This window comes from Taurulus bubalis (genome assembly GCF_910589615.1).
Source record: "Taurulus bubalis genome assembly, chromosome: 5".
NCBI classification, from domain to species: domain Eukaryota; kingdom Metazoa; phylum Chordata; class Actinopteri; order Perciformes; family Cottidae; genus Taurulus; species Taurulus bubalis.
In genome coordinates this window covers 6,374,622-6,394,081 of record NC_136593.1, presented here as the reverse complement: position 1 = coordinate 6,394,081, position 19,460 = coordinate 6,374,622, and the positions used below count along the sequence as shown (strand labels likewise).

The following is a 19,460-nucleotide window of genomic DNA, read 5'->3' as shown; positions in this document are numbered from 1 at the left end:
AAACACATGGAGAAGTAACATTCAAACAAAATATATTTTACTCACGTAAAATTGCGCACATGTTTATAGTAATTTATAGTTAATTTATAGTAAATTGTGTAATCCTTCACACCATTTTTTTTTCAATAAAATTATGGTCCAATCTGCACCAGCTGCAGAACTACAACATATATTTGTGTGTTATTAGCGCCATCTATTGTTCTTCTGCCTGCTTCGCAGCTGCAAATCCCCGAAGGAATGTCCCATTAAATTTACTGTAATTGGCTAATTACAGTAAGATACATCTCTGTCAAACAAAAGTGTGTGTGTGTGTGTGTAATATATATATGCCAATCAAATGAACAAATTGAGGAGACAAATGTTTTAAGACTGGTTTTACTATACAAAATAATTTGTGACAAACTCTTATTCATTAAAACAGGTATGGCACATTGTGGATTGGCCTACATGACCAAATTCTGAGTGAAAAAATTGTTTAAACTTAAATGTATTGCTGTGAAAGTCTCGGTTCCTCCATTCTGTTTCTGATTCGGATGTTTTCTGATTTCCCCCTTGACAGATATCACGTCAATATCTCTATAAAACGTAACAGTTTGACCAAATGGTGCACAAAGTGTTTCTGAAATATTGCAACGGTTCAAGTACAAACGGCTGCTTGAGTACTGAAACACATTCATAGCATTCTTAATTAACAGATTTAAAAAACTGTCCATATCGATTTTCCATCAGGTTAAAAAAAAGAATTGTGAACATAAATAAAATGCAATAAAAAAAAAAAATCAATGGGAGCATATCCAAGCACAGTGAAGAGTTACAGGAAAAATTAAAATATGTGTCACATTATGACAAACAAAGCAGTTCACAGAATTGGAGAGTGGTTCCCCCATTTTCCGTAACCATTTGCTGGGTTTCCAGTGCGCATTCATAGCAACGTTTAACTTCAGAAGTTAGGGCAAGCAGTTTTGCCAAAATCAACAATCCATGAGAAGCAGCACTGAAGATTGCAATCCTCAGCATGGGCATTTTGTCCTGGAAGCAGTGGCGAGGCAGTCGGAGTTTCAGTGGTTCTTGCGTTGCCCCGTCTGGAGAGACTGTGTCAGTGTGTTCTCCCCAAAAAAAACGTCCATTTCACTCCCCGCTGATTAAACAGCAGTGAGGCATCACCAAAGCTCACACTTGTGTTTGGGGTTCATGGGAGCGTCTGCTTTGCAGCCAAAGTGCTGCGAGAACTCTTGTGAATTGGAGATGGTGCCGATGACTCGAAATCGTGATGGACTGTGAGGATCTGTGACGACGCCTTCATGTGAGCTCTCGGGGGTCCTGACGGAGCACCAAACCTGCAGCGATCACAAAGGACAAAGAGACACACAATTTACACGATTCTTCAAGAACTATAAAGTGATTTCTTGTTTTGTCATTACAGCTCTTAAGTATTTTTAAGTCATGTATTTTACATTTTTTCCAGTAAAGACTTGTTTTATTCTGATAAAAAAGGGGTTTTTCTACTTGTTCCTTTACTGTTTGAGCCTCACTGTGCAGCACGACACTAGAAGACTTCTTTCTTCACATTCATTTGCTGGAGGAGGAAAGTTTCTCTGTGCTCACCTCGAATGTGAACACGCGACCACATAAGCAGGATTTTTAACTAGTTAGGAGACAATCGCAGTCCGGTATGCAACTTATACAAGTGGGAGATGGAAACTTAAAGTGTCCAGGGTGCAAAACACTGACAGTTAACTTCTCAGTGAAGCAGGAGAAGACATCTTGTGTCCAGCAGTTCAAACTTTGGAAATGAACAACTATATATATATATTCACATTTTTCCAAGAGGGCGTTGACGTCTGTAAAACCAGATCAGCAAAAACATGTCTGTCGGGGATATTTACGTACGTATTAGTATGTAGACAGTTTAAACAAGTAATCGAGAATGAATAAGATGGACACAAACCTGGGCAAATCCTACAAAAAACAGCTGATTGTTCGTCATTCCCAGGGCAGGTAGTGTGGCCTCCTCGCCGTTCTTTTTGATCCAGTTCGCATAAGCCTTTGAAGCAACAAATGATCATGTTACACACACACACGCAGTCACTGGTTTTTTTGCCCTTAAAGTGTTTACTGATATAGACAGACAGGAAATAGAAGATCCACTTTAGGTCCTCCACAGTGTTGTTTCTCCCTCTTCAGCTTATGACCTTTCGCATTGCATGGAAAGAATGCGAGCATGTGAAGAAGTAACCAGAGGCTGACAAGGCCACTCGTAACCACCTGTTGCATTTCCAGCCTCTGCTGCGAACCAGACAAACTGCTTTTTCCAAGACAGAGGAATGGATGTGACCCGCAACGGCCTCGAAGGAACAAACTAATCCGCTGGATTAATGCCAGGGCTACGTGATCGTTTCCTGACCTTGCAGACTGCAGAATCTGACAACGTAGGAAACGCAAGAGGCCTAAAGTTTTTCTACATCGGTGACAGACTCCCCCTCCTCCCGATGGTTTAACCGCGTACAGAGAACCCTCGTCCCACCTTGTAGGCAGCCTTGAGTCCACCGTTGTCGGCGATGTTCTCTCCCAGGGTGTGCTTCCCATTCAGCGGCTCCTTGTTGATGCTGTAGTTTCCGTACTGCTCCACCATGCACTGCGTCTGCTTCTTGAAGGCCTCCACTGAAGAGTTCTTCCACCAGGGACGCAGGTTTCCGTCCTTGTCGTATTCCCTCCCTTTTGATTTGAAGTGTGAAATATTACTGTATTATCTGCCACAATCAATCATTTTGCGTCGGACGGATCAGGCTATATTCAACGTAAAATGGAAAACGTATTTTTTTTTAACCAACCTTGGTCGTCAAAAGCATGAGTCAGTTCGTGTCCCATGACGACTCCAATTCCACCGAAGTTAAGAGCTCTGAAAAACATAAAAGATAATACGTTTTGAAAATGTACGTGAATCGTACCTGTAAAAAAATCATCAATCACAACGTCAACGACGCACACACATCTTTGATTTGTTCAGCAATTCAAATAGAATCACATCACACTGAGTATTGAAATATAATGAAGCAATGGAGTCCAACAAAATGGCATTTTCTATTGATAATGAAGTTACAGGATATCCACAGTGTAGATGTGGATAAAACTGTTTTTTTTATACTTCAGTGGTGTTTTAATACAATCTTTAATCTATGCGGCTATTTTTGGGGATTTGGACACTAAAGACAATGTTCCACTTGTTTTCCATTCTAATAAAACCCATCAGACATGATTCAGTAGCCTTGAAGTGAGACCTACTTAGGCCAGGAACGACTGTAAAACGGAGCCTGAAGAATTCCTGCCGGCAGAACCATCTCATTCTTGGTTGGGTTGTAATATGCGTTCACGGTCGGAGGGGTCATGCTCCACCTGCAAAAAAACAACAGCAGTGAGGTTGAACATCAACAAATTCATATAATCGATCCGGCCCGCTCGGCTGTGTCGGTGCAGATCCAATTTGAAAAAGGCATGGGAACCCTCGCCTGTCCCCTCCCCCCTAATTAGAGACAAGGATCGCTTCAGCGGAGAGAAGTTTGTTGCCTGGGAACATTTGTGGACATCAGCGGTATTCTGCCGAGTCAGCGTAAAGGGAATGTGTCCCCGTTGGAGCGTGCAGCCTCCTCTTTGGCGAGCGGGGGCGGTGGAGGATGAGGGTCAACTCACTGGTTTCTGTTGGGAGTTTTCCTCAGCTGGTCTGCGGTCACTCTGGCCGAGAAGTTGTAGTACTGCATGACGTTCTGGAAGTAAAGCTCCGACACAACCTCGAACTAAAAGAGAGAGGAATCAGAAGCGATGGTTAAAAAAAAGTTCAATGTTTTGGTGAGAGATTATGCGACAAATAAAATAGTGGCAGGACGGTTAGGACGTATAATTCACTTCCACATTTACCTACATCATTGAACACTTTGTCCAGCCGCGTGCCGTTCATGATGAACTCTGGATATCCGACCATGTTGTATATTGCATCTGCCTGTGACACAAATAAAAAATAAAATAAACTGTAGAAGACACATTTTCACACCAGGTGGCAGTGCTGTATTTCTCAGTCACTTCAACACACAACTCATTCAGATGGTAATGTCTCCATGGAGCCGCAGCAGGGAAACTTCCTGGGAAAAGAAACACACAACATCTTTGTCCCACCTTTTCTTTTGCTGCTTTTTTTGTCTCCGCGTCCATCCAGCTCACGTCCTTCAGGCTGTCCTCAAACGCCCATTTAATGTCCCCAACCATATCTTCAGCCTGAGGCACAAAAGACAGTCAGAGTCATCTATTAACTCGCACAGCAGGAGTAGATTTATTGCGTGTGTGTGCGTATGTGTGTCTGAAATGCGTACAATAGCCTTGCTGTCCTCAGCAAAGGTGGATTTGACAAACATGGCTCCCAGAGCGAAGCCCAGGGCGCTGTCCGTGTCGCTGACGCACAGCTTCCAGCGCGGAGTGCAGCTCTGCAAAGTCAACACATCAAGGCATGTTAAGAGAAAGACGCATCCTCACTCGTCAGAGAACATCAGTCTATTTGGAATTGGATTTTCTGACAAACGCCGCAGAACGTGGGTGGACTTGTATCGTTCAGCCGAGGGAGAACAGTCACGGTGGCTACTTTTACTTTTATATCAGTTACTTATTCAGTCTCCTTCAAACTCTCAAACCAGAATTGCCGATTGTTGGAACAGTGGAAAGACTAATAACTAAGTTAGTTTAGTTTTATCTCACTGGAGTCCTGTGGCTTTGAGGAGAGCATATTAAATTGTATTTTTTTGTATGTTAATAAATTGTAATAATCGTCCAAGTTAATTTTACTTATCATATATTCACTTCAGCGTGTCCACATTATATCTCCGCTGATTGGCGCTGGAGAGGATAAATACCCGTAGCTACTGCAGTCATTTTCCCCGGGAATGAATCCCGATTGTAAACTTTCCCACTCGAGACAAAAGCCAGATGTTTAGTGGGGTTTTTGTCCAGAGGGAAAGGGGCTTAAACAGTAGACTGCGTTGTCTTAGTAGAAAAACTAAACACTATATAGGCCGCTATTCCTCCTGCAAAGCCCTGTGACTGTTTGGCCAATCTCTTCCTGCTTCATGCCCAGTGCATGCTGGGATACAACCAGATATGTGACCTGCACTCTATTGGTTGTTGTCCTGCTGGAGGAGAATTTTCAAAATGTAAGAAATACATTTTTAAGATATAAATACAAAACTATATCAGCTTTCAGGCTTTTGGGATATACGCGGCACATAGAACTTTACATTTATCCATCACTGTTTTTTTTTTTAAACATAAAATAGACCTAAATCCAATAAAGTAGAACACTGATGAGCTATTTTGTTGAAGATTCTTCTCGCAAATCAAAATCGACACAAACGAGAGGAAGTGGCTGTGACCTCTGAGCTCAGTGTTTTTGAGACAAAGCTGAGCCGTTATCTCTTTGTGGGCCGAGAGATACAATGTTCCCTCTTAAGGACTGTGGGGTGTTTTTCTTTTGTCTAGACAAAATGGAAACAAGCAGGACACCCCGCATGCCGTCTACACTCAAAACTGAAGCAATGCAAGCCAGTCGACCGGCAAAACACTAGAAAATGAATAACAGAGGGGAGAGACTTCAGCAGGAAAAGAGTCGCAACCTAACATGCAAAGGGAAGATTCGATTCATGGCACTGCTTCAAGTGTCATTTACCCAATGAGACTAGAGTAGCCTTTGATCTGTTACATATGTGGTAAAACATGTAGCTATTTTATAAATTTTAAAAATTTGGCATTTTGCTTATAAATAAATTAATTAATAAACAGGGCTGGGTAACAATTTATCGTCTTTCAGTGGAATCAAAATCATGATTAAATCATATATCAGGATGTCGTGACGCACAATTACGTTGTCTAAATTGATAAGCACATACTCGCTCAGAATTCTCAGAAAATCTGATGTGAAATATAAAATAAACTGAGCAGGACTGTCTATATTCATTCAGATGTATGGTTCAACTGCCGAAACACAATAATTATTCTTATTGGAATAACGCAGCATAGTTAAATTAAAACTAAACTATTGTTTTAGTCAGATTTTTGTTTTTAACTGCTGGAGGATTCAGTTTTTCACATCAAACTGCTTTGTCCATTTTGCTGTTAAATTCTTAATAAAATGAGGAAATAATCAAATTTTCAATATTTTCATTTGCAAAGTATGTGTGCGTGAAGTACACATCACAATACTTTACCATGTGGATATTTCATACAGACTAATGTATGTCAATGGTTAAAATAACCTACGTCGTGATAGAAGATTTATGCCATTTATACATAATATCCATTTTCAACAACCTGCCTCCATCTATCTTAAAACAATGCTTTGTATAATCTCAATTCTCACACTCAACCAGCTAATGAATTGACTGCATGTGAAGAAAGAAAAAAAAAGACAGCCCCTATATGACAAGAGTTATTATCAGGGGAAAGGAAGGACAAGGACATATGGGGAAGCATGTACATAGAAAGAGCGGAAACAAGGTTGCGTTGAGGAAATGAGGCGTGTTCTGAGCGAGCAACAGCATGTTGTAAAATGCGATGAAAAAAACCCGAGACTCGGCTGAGCTGTCACGTAAAACGGACGCACAAAAAGACACACATAGATAGTTTTGGATTTGTTATTGCAGCTTGACCCCGGTGGAAAACAAGGCCGAGGGAACAGGATCTTGGTCAGATAAGGGCCGGAGTCCCCGGAGCTGCCGCAGTCAAACTCGCTGCCTCGACAATTTAATGTATACTTGTTGTCGAGAGTCGGAGTATCTTTGACTCCATATTTTTCTAATGTAGCAGCACGGGTCTCCCACACCGCTGCTCTACAACAGTTGCACATTTAGGCCAGCAGAAAAGTAGCTGTGCTGAGCAGATTTCTTACCCTAAATAAGGAAACCAGGGAGGAAGCAGGTTGGCGACTTATCGTTTACAGTTCTTTCACAGTCTTGTCATAACACGGAAAATGTGTCTTCATTTCCATGTGTTTGCGTTCAGTAAAGAAGAAAAAAATGATTCGTCTGTGAGTGTCTCACACACAAGAACAAGAGATCACGTGAAAAAAAGCTTTGGGCCATTTCCTCTGACGACTAAAAAGTTTAAAAAAAAGCCAATGATAAAAACAGCAACATGGATATTTGTATCCAGTTCACAAACATGCCACAAATACATTATCTAGATGAGAATGAGTTTTGTTTTTTTCTGCTTAATCCCACCTCTGTGTTTAAATCCATCCGTGTCATGCTGGATTATGGTGACTGTAAAAATAAAATAAAAAGTCGTCACTCACCTTCTTTGTTCCGTACATGACCTCAAGGAAGCGCTGCTCTGCGTCCTGAAACCTTTGGTCCAAAATGGAGCCCATCTTCCTCACCACCTTCATTATCATGTAGTTGTTGAGTAGGCTGAAAAAAAAAAAAAAATGTTTTTACAATTGTGCCTTTCAGTGGGGGGATTTATGCAAGTGCTTATTGTATTGACAGTGTAAACACACACAGACACAGTAGCACACAACTTGCACTATATTATGCTGTGTTCACACCACGAGCACCGCAGCAACAGGATGCAAGTCTTTTTCCATGGAAGGAGCTACAAGCCAACCAGAGAGGGTCCAGAAAGGAGACGAGAATAGCGGCAGGTCCCGAGTCTATTAACTCCAATGGCAGAAATGAACGTGAACACAGATTATGACCCATTCTTTTGTTCAATTGTCACCAAAGTCACATTTTCCACGAGCCACATATTGTCGGAACATTCTGCATTTTTCTGACGACAACACATATCAGGAGAAAATGTACCTTGTTCAAGACCGTTCTGTTTCACCAACACACTGCTGAGCTGATGCTAGCTACTTTTCTAAATATAGCTGTTAGCTGTGTAATTATCTGATACACGAGACAGATACAAAACAATCTGCTTATATCTTTCCACATAACGTTCAGAACATTTTCAAACGAGGTGGGCGGCTGGAGACGCACACACACCATGACCACGCCCACTGAGGAGACGAGGAACCCATAAACGACTTCTTGTTCGGAGACAGGAAGTGTTTACCATTTCAAACCCTTGGCGGAGCTCGTAATGAGTCATCTTTGTTAGAGAGCAACTTTGGCTCGACACTTGACGTTGTGCAACGCGCTACAAATCAAAGTTGAGCCGAGTTGAACTTTCTTTCAGCCCTCCGATGACGCGATGATGTGAGAACCAATCACATGTTTGTTCCAACCAGTTATGCTCCATTAAAAATAAATGCCCCAAAGGTTCCCAGTGCTATTTAAAAGGACATAACTAAGTCAACAAGCACTCGAGCGACACTTCAACTGTGACTCAGCGACAAAGTAGCTGGCCACGCTTCGTTGCTCGTAGGGTGAACATATCGAGCATCAAGGCTTAAAAAAAAAAAAAAGTATCTGACCTTTTATTTGTTTTGGTTATGAGCTCAGAAACTTGCTGGAGGTATTCTTTGGCATAAACAACCACCGGCTCTGACTCGTTGAGCGGCACAGGAGCAAACACTTCGGTGAGATAAGGCATCCAGTCTACTGCAGGGACCAGAGTCTGCAAAGACACAGATAAAACACACACAAACCAATACTGAGACACAGATGTGAAGTGTTCCTTCAGAGTTCCACATCCTGAAGCTTTACATTTACATTTTCACACAACATAGCTTTTCACTTCCTTTGGTACATGGCCGGAGCAGCCATGACTAAAAGTATCAGTATCAAGTGTTGTATAATGTTTTATTTGGCGGATCAGAACCGGCGGACTCTTACCGTCAGATCCTTGGCCTCCATCTTGTGGTAGATGAGCTCCTCGTCTCTCCTCTCCTCCTGAGGGACTGTGATGTTGGCCAGGGTGGTTTCAAAGTCCACGATCTCCTCCATCAGCGTCCGAGACGTCTCCTCGGAGCCCCCCAGGAGAACCCCCAACTCCATCAGGAAGTTGACGTATGCCGTCAGGTACTGCAGAGTCCCAGTGGGCAGCCGGGTAAAGGTGTGTGCATGTGTGTTAAAATTCAATTAGGAAAGTAATCCTAAACCAACATCAAGCAACTATGCAGAGTTTGTTTTCCCCTGAAGATGAAATATTTCCCTTTTAAGTATTTATTGACTTTCTTTGCAAACATCAGCAACGAGTCTGTCATTTGGGAAAAAAAAAAAATCCAGATCTCGATATGATGACCTGACTCAAGCTTCAATGTCTTTTGCTTTTTAGAGTCCAACTCTGGACGCGTTTACCCACTGTGAAAGCAACAAGTCGCCCTGCAGTACCTTTTCATTGGCTGTTTTGTTGAGGTAGTAATCCCGTGAAGGTAGACCCAAGCTGGACTGATCCACCTAGAGTCAAAAGAAACATAAAAAAAGACTTCAGCTTCCGTTTCCACCCTCACAAACGACCTTTTGTTTTCATTCCTGCATGCTAGCTCAAAGCAGAAGCTTGCTGAAGATCATATCTGTGCCTTTTGCGGTCTGTGTGAAACCAAGACTACCGAGATAATGAGTGCATTGTCGCCGAAGGAAGCCTGCAAATGCGTGTTGGAGGGAATTTGGTGTAATAATGAAAAAAAAAAAAAAGGCAGAAGAAGCACTTTCTGGCGTGCTTATGATTTTAGATAAATGCATGTGTGTAAAATGGTCCGATCTGCTCACCTGGATGATGTTACTGTTGGAGTTTTTGGAGTCGGTGCTGACGAACACGGTGAAGAAAGGCGAGGTGCGATAGCTGGCAGACACCATACGCAACACTGCCTGGAAGTTGTCCTTGTGCCAGGGTCCCGTCAGCGCCCATCCTCCGATCTGAAACGGGTCGGCGTTTAGGCGCACACTCAAGAGACTGGAAGGGTTTCTCTTAAAAGAAATGAAGGATTGAAATGATGAATGCGTGACCGCTATGGGAAGTCAGCAAACCTGGTTGATGAGCTCCTGGAGTGGCTGAGCTCCCAACTCTTCTATCTTGGCCTCGTTCATGCAGGCATGATAGTAGTGCTGGGCCTTTTCCTCAGCCTTACTCAGACCTTTCATCGTTGTGTTTTCTGCACACACAAAACAAAAACACAAGATTGAGAGACCCGGAGAAAGAAACATTGACGCTTTTGTCTCCGAGTGAAGGCAGCTGAGGACACCGACTCAAACCAGGACTCCTACCTAATAAATGCTTCATCTCAAGCATGTTGTGCTCCCACAGGTTGCTGAAAGGTCCCCAGCGGGACTTGCCCTCAGGAAGGGGGTTGTTCTTCACCCAGCCCCCACAGGCAAAGTTGTAGAAGTCGTGGCAGGGGTCGACGGATCGGTCCAGGGCTCCCATGACCGCACTGGCCACAGTAATGCACGACTCGCTTAGGCACAGGCCCGGGTGAGCTGCAGGAGAAAAGACTTGAAATGAATTCATTTTTCTTGCCTTTTTAATACTACTTTACTTTAATATTATTTTTTTAATAATATACTTTATTGCAGAATAGCTTACATATAATGTTGTTTATATATTTTATAGAGAAATGGTAACAAAATGCAGAAGAGAGAGAGATTCACTTTTTTCTCATCACTCATAGACAGTTCACTTTTAAACCCTCGGTTTTTCAGGAACAGTGTGGTAGTCTGAAAATATGTCGTGATAGGACATCCAAATATATGCAAGCTTCAGACCATCTGGAAACTATTATTTTACAAGAAGTAACAGCCAAGATAAACAGCCCGAAGGGAATATCTGTCCTCGTGAAAGATCCTTCATAAATAATCTCTGAAAAGCAAAGCTTGATGATCTTGTCTTCGTCGGAGGCAGCATTACACGTGATCTCCCGCCGACTTATTATGTAAATGTATGACTAATAAGCAGACTGGATATATGCAGGTTCAGGGTTCTGGGTGAATTAATCTACATTCTTGTAAATGAAAGTTTAAGTGAAGTGTATTTAACTGGCCCGTAGATCGATGCCGTGGCTCCTTTTGTGTGTTGTGTGGATTATTTAAAGAACTAAGAAGTAAACAGTGTTTAGAGAAGTGCAAGTGCAGCTGCAGGGGAACAACTCGGCTCCTTAAAGCCTCGACTTACTGTACAGACTTTCCCCCTCTGCCCATATAAGGTATGAAACGGAGACAGAGACAAAGTTACGAGCAGCGATGAGGTTAGCACCCCGAGGAGAATTCATCCCTGTTCCTTTTATTATTTCAAAGTGTGACCTGACATGCGGTTCTGAATGGGAGGAAGTGGTTGTTGGTTTCCCGTGGCAAATGTGAGGAAACCGGCACAGATGAGCCGCCGCCTGGATGTGATGATAAATCCCTCCCTTTTCCCATAATGAACAAGCTCAAGGGAGAGATTTAGAGTTGTTTTTAGGCAGCTTAGCTGAAGGTGTGGCCTTGGTTTATAAAAAAATATGAACCACATGTACTTTATTAAATTGTACCGCTCCTGTCGTTTTTAAGCTGGGTAGATACATGAGAAAAATCCTGAGCCCCTTGTGAATGAATGTGGACTGACTTGTTTTTTTATAGAGACAACCTCTTTCATTTTTCGCTATGAACAAAAAAAAGGTAGCTGCCATTTCAGTGAAGCTAAAGCCAGTTAGCTTAGCATGAAGACGGATGGAACAGCTAGCCCGGCTCTTTTTCAAAATGTAACAAAATTCATCATTCTTGCCATAGAAACAAATGCAAGGTAATATGTTAATTTGAGAGCTTTATGGGAGCTGATAGGTGGAATTTTTTCAGTTTAGTTTGTTTCCAACTGTTGCAAGTATTCATTCCAAGCTAAACTAACCAGCTAGCTTCATATTTAATAAACAGACATGAGTGGTATCAATGTTTTCAACCAGCTGACGGCAAAATAAGCAAATAGACGCATTTCCCTAAATGCTTAAGCGTTCCTCCTTTTGTTTGTGTCTTTTCATTTCAAATTCTTCTTCTTTTTTGGAAATTGTTCAAAACTCACTCTGTTTGTAGAGGACCCCAGTTGCGATGAGCGATATGAACAGGCCCACAGACACGACACACACTGCCAACAGCAGCCTCCTCTCCGTCTGGGTCCGGTCTGCCCAACATGTGGGGCCTCGGCCGTGCAGAAGAGTCACCTGCGCACACAAAAAGAAACTTTAACATGCACTCATTTCACCCACATGACCATTTTCAAGAGGTTGAGCATTCATAAAAGACAAACATGACTCTTAATAGTGTGGAAAATGCAGCCTACATTCAAACAGCTTCTCAGGGATTTGATGACGGGGTTGGTTTCTAAGCACAATGGCGTCTCTATCGCGATGCTTTCAAACCCTCCCACACAGAAAAAAGGTTAACCATTCTTCTATTGTTCCCTCACGTCTAGTTTAACAGGGAGGAGGAGATTTTCCCTTTTGCCCTAGATTGGGAGAAGACACAATAATCCTGTTGAGCCACGTCTGCGGTTCACCTGCAAACAATGAGCGAGTGCAACGAAAGAGTCAGCCAGGGACAACGGTGTCACGTTAATGGTTATTCTTCTGCAACGCCAATGAGAGAAGAATCCACATGAAAGAATGAAGAAGGTCCAGGAAAGTCCAAACTTTGTGGTCACTGGCTGAACATTAGATTTAATCAACGATCGGTGTAGAGGACCTTTACCCAGAACACCCGGCTCCTACACGTTTCCTTCTGCTTGTTGCTTCAGCTGAGGCTGCCAAGGGAGTTTATTTCCTACAGGAACGATTCCAAAAGGGCCACTTGCAAATCTTCTACAGGGCGCATTTAGCACTCCTTTGAGTATCCCTTCTGTAAATAAATGCCAGATCTTGGACCTCACATGCATCCTGTGGAAGTCAATTACCCCTGAAGTGTATATATAAGGATCCGATTTACCGCTATTAGCTTGGATGAGAGATCAACAGTCGATATTTAATGTGGCCAAATCCGACGCCAAAGCCACAGTGGGTGCTTAATCCCTGGAGCTCAGCGCGTTGGGTTGGTTTGGACCTAAACTGAGAAAATCACACTGCCAAGGCGGTGCGCTTTCCATCTGGAGCTCATCGAAAACCACATTTCATTACCCTGAACACCACGGCAAAATGATGATGGCAGGATTATGTCAGAAGCTTTAATTCAACCACTGTTGAAGCTCTTCAGGTAAACTTTTGGTCAAACAAAGTTTGCGAGGAATGACTGCACTGAAGGATCTCAGCTGCAGAACGGTCAATAAAAGAGCGCTCACAGCATAAAAACGTTCCCAGAGCAAACTGTTTTTGTGTAGCGTTCCTTCTGCAAACCATAAATTACAGATCCGAACAGAAAAAGGTGTGAAACAATTCATCAATCAGCAGTTACGTGACTCAAAATCAGGATTGTGTGTGTTGATGTGTACAGTCCGCCGTTTCAACATGAAGATTCAGGCCAAAATGCTCTAACATTTAATTAGTGTGCTTGTGGGTGTGTGATGTAATCTATTTGCAGGTCACTTGTATGAAAGAGATTGTGATCTCAAGGGGAATTCCTGAATATATAACTAATGATTATTGAGGTCTTAAAGTTACAAGTGTTGGCCTCCGGTCAAAGTTTTTGAATTGTGTATGTGTCAACTAAACTAGATACAGATCTGCAGAAACAAAAAGCTGGACTTGTCGTTCATCCGATTCATAAACTGGACATAAACCAGACACTGACAAATACGTACGGACTGAAAAGAAAATCATGTAAATCAAAAGCACAAAAGTTAGGAACATCAATGCTTTCCATCCACCTGCTCTCCCAGCTAGCAAGTTATCCTGGATGCATGTTCTGCATTAGCAGTGAAGCAAATATGAAACATCCACGAAGCATCTGTCTCGCAGGTCGGTTCAGAGAAACATGTTTCGTTTCAACGAGAAGACGAGGAGCGACTGCATGCGATATCACAAGCAGTCCCCAAGTCGACGTTAAATCGCGTAGAATTTGATGTTCGGACCAATGTTGAGCTGATACTGCGAAATAATTTACTTTTTTTTTTACCTGTGCGTCTCGTGAGCTAAGCTGGATGTGTGATCCTTTTTTTTTTGTTCGATTTTAGCATGACAGCGGTGATATTTTACACTAGGTGTGCATCCCTAAGAGGTTTGTATTGCACTTTTTGTCTTCTGTGTAATAATAATAATAATGACAGTATTTAAACCGGGTGTCTGCACGTTTACCTGCATGGGCGACGATGGGTAGATGTCGTCGCTGGTGGAGTCCACCAGGTCCTCCTCGTCCAGCGTGGCTCTCTTATACGTTGACATCTGAAAAGTCAAATGCAGAAAAGACTCTCTCAGTGCTTCCATGTTCCTTCCAGTCCGTCCTCTCGGACACCGACGAGTGTGCGCGAGAGACGGTTTGTTGTCTATTCCTCAGCAGCGTCTGAGGCTGCGGGGTCGGGTTTCCCCTCTAAAACCCATCGGGGAGGTTATCTGGTTGGAGCGCGTCCACTCCAACAACCGTCAGTCCTCTCCTTCCAAACACACTTCTCTGCTGCGCTCAACCCCAACGACACCTCTCACAGCCCCCATGGCGTTCCGACAGACGGTGTCAGACGTCACAACACACACACAAACTTCCTTATGAAAGCCCTTGTGAGATCTCCCTGTGGGTCCTCTCTTCCTCTTTCAACAGTGCGGCTCTTCCTGGGCAAACCTTTCTTTCCTCCCATGGACTTCCTGCTCAGCCCGGTCTATGCAAACACGGCACGAGAGAGGCGGCGGAACTAGTGGAAAACAGGAAGGAGCGCTGACTTGAGCGACTTAACGTGACTGAGGGCGGTGTGTGTGGGAGTGAATGTGTAACTGTGTGTATGTGTGCGTAACAGAGCATTCCCCAATGTGGTTTCACTTAGATTTGAGAGGGAGCTTCCCAGTTGTAGTTTACACCCTGCGTCTTTTTCTATAGGATGTGATACACTCAAGGGGAGGAGCCCGTAAAAAAACACCTCCTCTTCCTCCTCCTCCTCCTGCTTGTAGTCGCTGCCCGTGGCAACCGTTACCCGATAGCAGTTAAACCCCTCACCCACACGGCCACCGACACAAAATACAAACACTGCTATTAAAAGAGTTTACTCATTAAACACAAAGAGAGTGGAAGCGTAACCAAAGGCATTTAAAACATGTATGATAAGTTACAGGCACACAGTCGAATAAATTATATCCACACAGGACTAAATCCAATTAAGATGAAAAACTTGACATTCTTGAGTCTGTAAAGCATGTTTTTAAATTAAATTATACTAACATAAATATATATTTATATATACGCACACATAAATATAACCCATCATAAATTAAACACACACCAAAATGAACTTGTCACTGTTAATCACTAGTTCTGATTGAAGAATCAGCCAATGAATACTGTACAAAAGTATTATTTTTCATCTATAAGCCAACCCTCAAATGGCAAATAGCATTCAATTGATACGGTGAGACAAATTACTTCTTATTATTATTAAAAGAAACCAAATGCTATTTCACACATTAGTAGATGGAGGTCCTTAATGGAAACAAAAAGAGGCTCCCTAAACACATCCACATCTGGTTCTCAGGCCTGTGAAGGGAAAAGACGAACCAGACAGAGCCCAGACCGATTGCTATATACATGGTGATGTAGAAGCAACTCCTGACTGATTTCTCTCTCTTAATTTTCCACGTTAACGTCCGCTGAGCGCGAGGCAGACCAGCGACTGAGTATAAATGTTTACTCGACGAAGACAGATTGGAGTTTCTCCTAAACACATCCAGGAGGCGACCCAGCAGCAGATCCTCGCTTTATTTTATTTCCCCGCTCGTTCCACGTAAACATGTCACAAGTGGAAAAATCATGTTCTTGCCACAAGCGTTCCACGGAATTCCCGGCAAACCAGATTCCCGTTAACCAATCGGCAACATCCGCGGGGGAGGGAACTGAAACTCCTGCGCCATGTGTTTTTTCTTTACTCCGTCAAACCCAGCACACCCTGCCAGCCAAGCCACATTAACGGCTTATGAGGAGGACTGTTGGGACAAAAGATGGAGGACTAAAGTGATGAGAGATGCAGAGAGACAGACAGGAGGGGGAGGAAGTAAGAGGCCACCAATTCTTTGGAGGACACGTTCAATTACATAAATGGCTTTGAATGACCTACAGCTGGAAGCCTAATGGGGGTATTGACGTTTCTCTCCCTCTACACACAAACACACACACACACTGAATTACAGCTGTTCCATTTAACCCTCTGAGACCCGGCAGCATTGCTGTCTTTAAGAGGCTGTAGCTGGCTCCCTTTTAAAGCCAGGGTGAAGATATTGCCATATTATGGGAAGTTGTTATTCTTATGAGTATCTTATATTCTTATGAAGGTCAACTGTTTTATAGGTTTTTATTGAGAAAACTATCAAGGACAGCATTGTGAGACTTGTGGTTTATGCACCAGCTGTTTCAGTAGCATACAGATCCTCTTCTCTGGTGATGAATAAAGGACTTATGTTTAAATGTTACGCTGATAAGTACTCCTTTGTTTGTAAATGCCAAAGCAGAATATTCCGATAAAACCCCCCTAAACTGTCTTTATAACGCTGTGCTATATTCTCTGTGTAACCGAGCCTCTTCTTGCCAGAGTAAATACTTTGAGGATAAGTCTTGGGTTTTTCCGATACTGCCATTTTGAAGCTTTGAGTTTGGGATTGGCCAGCTTGGCTTTTTGCAACCAAGAGAGCGAGAGTGGAGCGAAGTACAACCAAACACTGCAGAAAAGCTTTTTATGAAACCAAAAATAAAAGTTTAAATGAACTTTTATGAAGTGAAATACTCTGTTAAAGGTTTGAACCAGACCGGATAACTCTGTGTTAGCAACCTGTCAATCACAAGGTAGCCCCGCCCCTTAAGCATACCCTGCTTTACGGTCATTTTACTCTAAATGGGACCATCATTTGCAACAGAAAGCTGAATTGAAAAAGACCTGAAACTAGCGATTTAGACCATGAGCGCATGTTTAAAACCTTTACTGAGGTAATAAACCAAGTGAGAAGTAGAGTTATTTTCTACTTAACCAGAGTCGTCGCCCCCTGCTGAAACTTTTGTGACCTTGAGGATAATCACGGCTCATGAAACTTTAAAACCCTTCTATGGTGTATGTACTGTTGACCTGCTATCTCCCTAAAGATCCCCTGTCCTGCTTAAAAATAAATTAAAAAAACACGACAAAAATGGGTCTTTACGGGAAGACAAAAGACGTCTTGTGAATTACTGAATTTCACCACACAAAAGTAGTACACGCCAAAAAGTATCCCTGATTAAATCATGCGGTGGACCTCGCGGCCCACAATGCAGAGCAACAAACGTCTGTATCTGCTGGCAGAGACCTGTGTTGCTGTCACGCGCACACATACACACATTCCTCAGCACACAATCGTTGTTTTTGAAGACTTTCCTGGCATTGCAGTCCGTGCAGACGTGCGCGCACATGTTGCCACACAGGGTGACCCTACCGAGCCAAAACAGTGACACTGCCTTTCCTTCACTGTTAAATGATATCTGGTGACTAATAGCAGGCACAAGTTTTGTCCCAGATTCATGATTTCCCATATTCACATTATTGTGAAACAAGAAAATACAAAAGACGACATGTAACTTGCTGCAATGGTACGAATATCTGTTTCGAATAACCGCAATCTGTAAAAACAACTGAGCGCTCTCATCTGCTGTTGACTAGGGTTGGGTACCGAAAACCGGTTCCGGTGCTTCCTTCCTGTATTTCGCAAAAAAAAAAAAAAAGATTCGTGCAACGCGTAGTGCGGCAAATGCAACAAAACAAATTGCGATACCCCATCCCTACTGATGACCCGACTCTCTGGAGGTCACGGCGAATGGCAACTTCGGCGCCATTTTGAAATGACCAAACGATGCGAGACTCGTAATAATAGTCTTCGGGCGAGGCCAGAGGTCTTCCCAAGCGCGAGCCCACGGAATGAGGGAAGGGACGCGGGGCCGCGGCCTTTTGAGCGAGGCTGTGAACCACAATCCTGCGTCAGTAATTCGTCACTGATCCCGCGAAAAAAAACCAGATGATTATTTGTAGTGCAAGGGTGGATGGGGGGCATTCCTCCAGGAATAACTGGAGCATGCTTGTGTTTGAGGATTGGGTGATGCAACGTACTGCGGCATCCAGGGTGACAGTTTGGAACTGGGGAGGAGGCTGCAGGTGATATTTGTATGACGTGAGCCGATTTTGCAAAAACAAATAGAAGAGAAAATCTAAGCCTCGTATCCTGTGAGAGAAGTCAGGTGACCTCTGTGATTGGAGTCATGTTTCTGTTGAAATACAACTTCTGCTCTTGAGTTCTCGTGAATCTCACTTTATGAGCCATAAAAAGGGGGAAGTTTGCAATCTGCGTCATCTCTAATGTGCCATTAGAGATGACGCAGATTGCAAACTTCCTCAAAGCCAATCAGTTTACTCTTTCTTCTTCTTGTGAATCACCACAACGGGAACACATTCCACAAATACCACGGTGCCAAAACGTAAACAAGACCACACTTCTCGCTACAAAACAAGATCAAGCAAGCGCTCAAATGCGGCTTGAAGACATTTATAAATAAATAAATACAGCTGCTTTAGTTTCAACACTCTTTATCTATTTAGTGTTCGGTCCCCCACCCCCGCCTTGGGTTTCGGCCTGAAGGTCCCCGATAAGACAAACGTTGTCTCAGGCTTCGGCTCCTGACCTCTGACGCCAGGACGGCACTGGGAAATGTCTTCTTTTTTCCCCCCCGGCAGCCCTGGGACTTTTCCTTCAGAGGAAAACACACCGATAAAGTGTCGACAAATCAGCCCCCCCTTGTCCCCCGCGCTCTGGAGCAGGATTGTTACACTAAGCCGAGGGGACGTTTACCAGAATCACAACACTTTTTGGTGTATTTTTAGTCGCGCACGTGCACCGTCGCTTTGAACAACCACCAAAATAACAATAAAGAGCTTGCGTTTACTCTCACATGGTTATGAACATGCAGGCTGCAGCTCTGACATTCTCCACATTCCTGGCTGACGGGACTCTCAAGTGATTCCTCTCTGCACGTTTCAGGTACTCTGACGTATGTGCAACGATCAAATATCACCCAGTCAGGTCTCGGCATCACAGCCGACCGTGCACAAGATCTGCGAGCCTCTCACTATACTTTATACTCTCTATTTATTCCATATATATAAAATGATATATTTAAAAAGAACTGGGGTTATTTAATTAAGAGCTCTTACTTTGGACTTTATTTCAGGGTTTTAAAAAGGAGTGGCACATTTGAGATTTCCAGCCGCCCCGGCACAGTCAGATAACAAGAGATTACCTGTTCCTGCTGTTGTTATGGCGCCCAGCAGAACACTCACGATCACACCTAGGTAATGAATAACTGCAGCAGGGTAAACCCGAGCTCCCCGAGCACAGAGCAACCAGGGCCGCATGATGTTATTAAACCAATCCATCACCC

At 43.2% G+C, this 19,460-nt stretch overlaps 1 protein-coding gene across 1 annotated transcript; it reads right to left on the bottom strand.

Annotated features, from left to right (window-relative positions):
- Window positions 1–366: 366 nt before the first annotated feature.
- On the bottom strand, window positions 367–14,348 carry ece1 (endothelin converting enzyme 1). Its single transcript, XM_079218383.1, has 18 exons — window positions 14,168–14,348; window positions 11,968–12,106; window positions 10,185–10,397; window positions 9,948–10,072; window positions 9,690–9,836; window positions 9,312–9,377; window positions 8,814–9,002; window positions 8,453–8,595; window positions 7,328–7,442; window positions 4,362–4,472; window positions 4,168–4,266; window positions 3,917–3,994; window positions 3,688–3,791; window positions 3,283–3,393; window positions 2,832–2,899; window positions 2,525–2,715; window positions 1,949–2,044; window positions 367–1,337 (listed from the first exon to the last, which is right to left on the bottom strand). Exons 1-18 carry the CDS (start codon window positions 14,294–14,296, stop codon window positions 1,161–1,163), a joined length of 2,301 nt encoding a protein of 766 aa, XP_079074509.1. The 5' UTR covers window positions 14,297–14,348; the 3' UTR covers window positions 367–1,160.
- Between the last annotated feature and the right edge of the window lie 5,112 nt (window positions 14,349–19,460).

Excerpts from the sequence above, each read along its gene's own strand:
- ece1 (XM_079218383.1), bottom strand. The coding sequence starts at position 14,296 with ATGGAAGCACTGAGAGAGTCTTTTCTGCATTTGACTTTTCAGATGTCA. Across the intron at positions 4,267-4,361 it reads CTGAGGACAGCAAGGCTATT|GCTGAAGATATGGTTGGGGA; the intron begins GTACGCATTTCA and ends TTTGTGCCTCAG. Across the intron at positions 3,792-3,916 it reads TGGACAAAGTGTTCAATGAT|TTCGAGGTTGTGTCGGAGCT; the intron begins GTAGGTAAATGT and ends TCTCTCTTTTAG.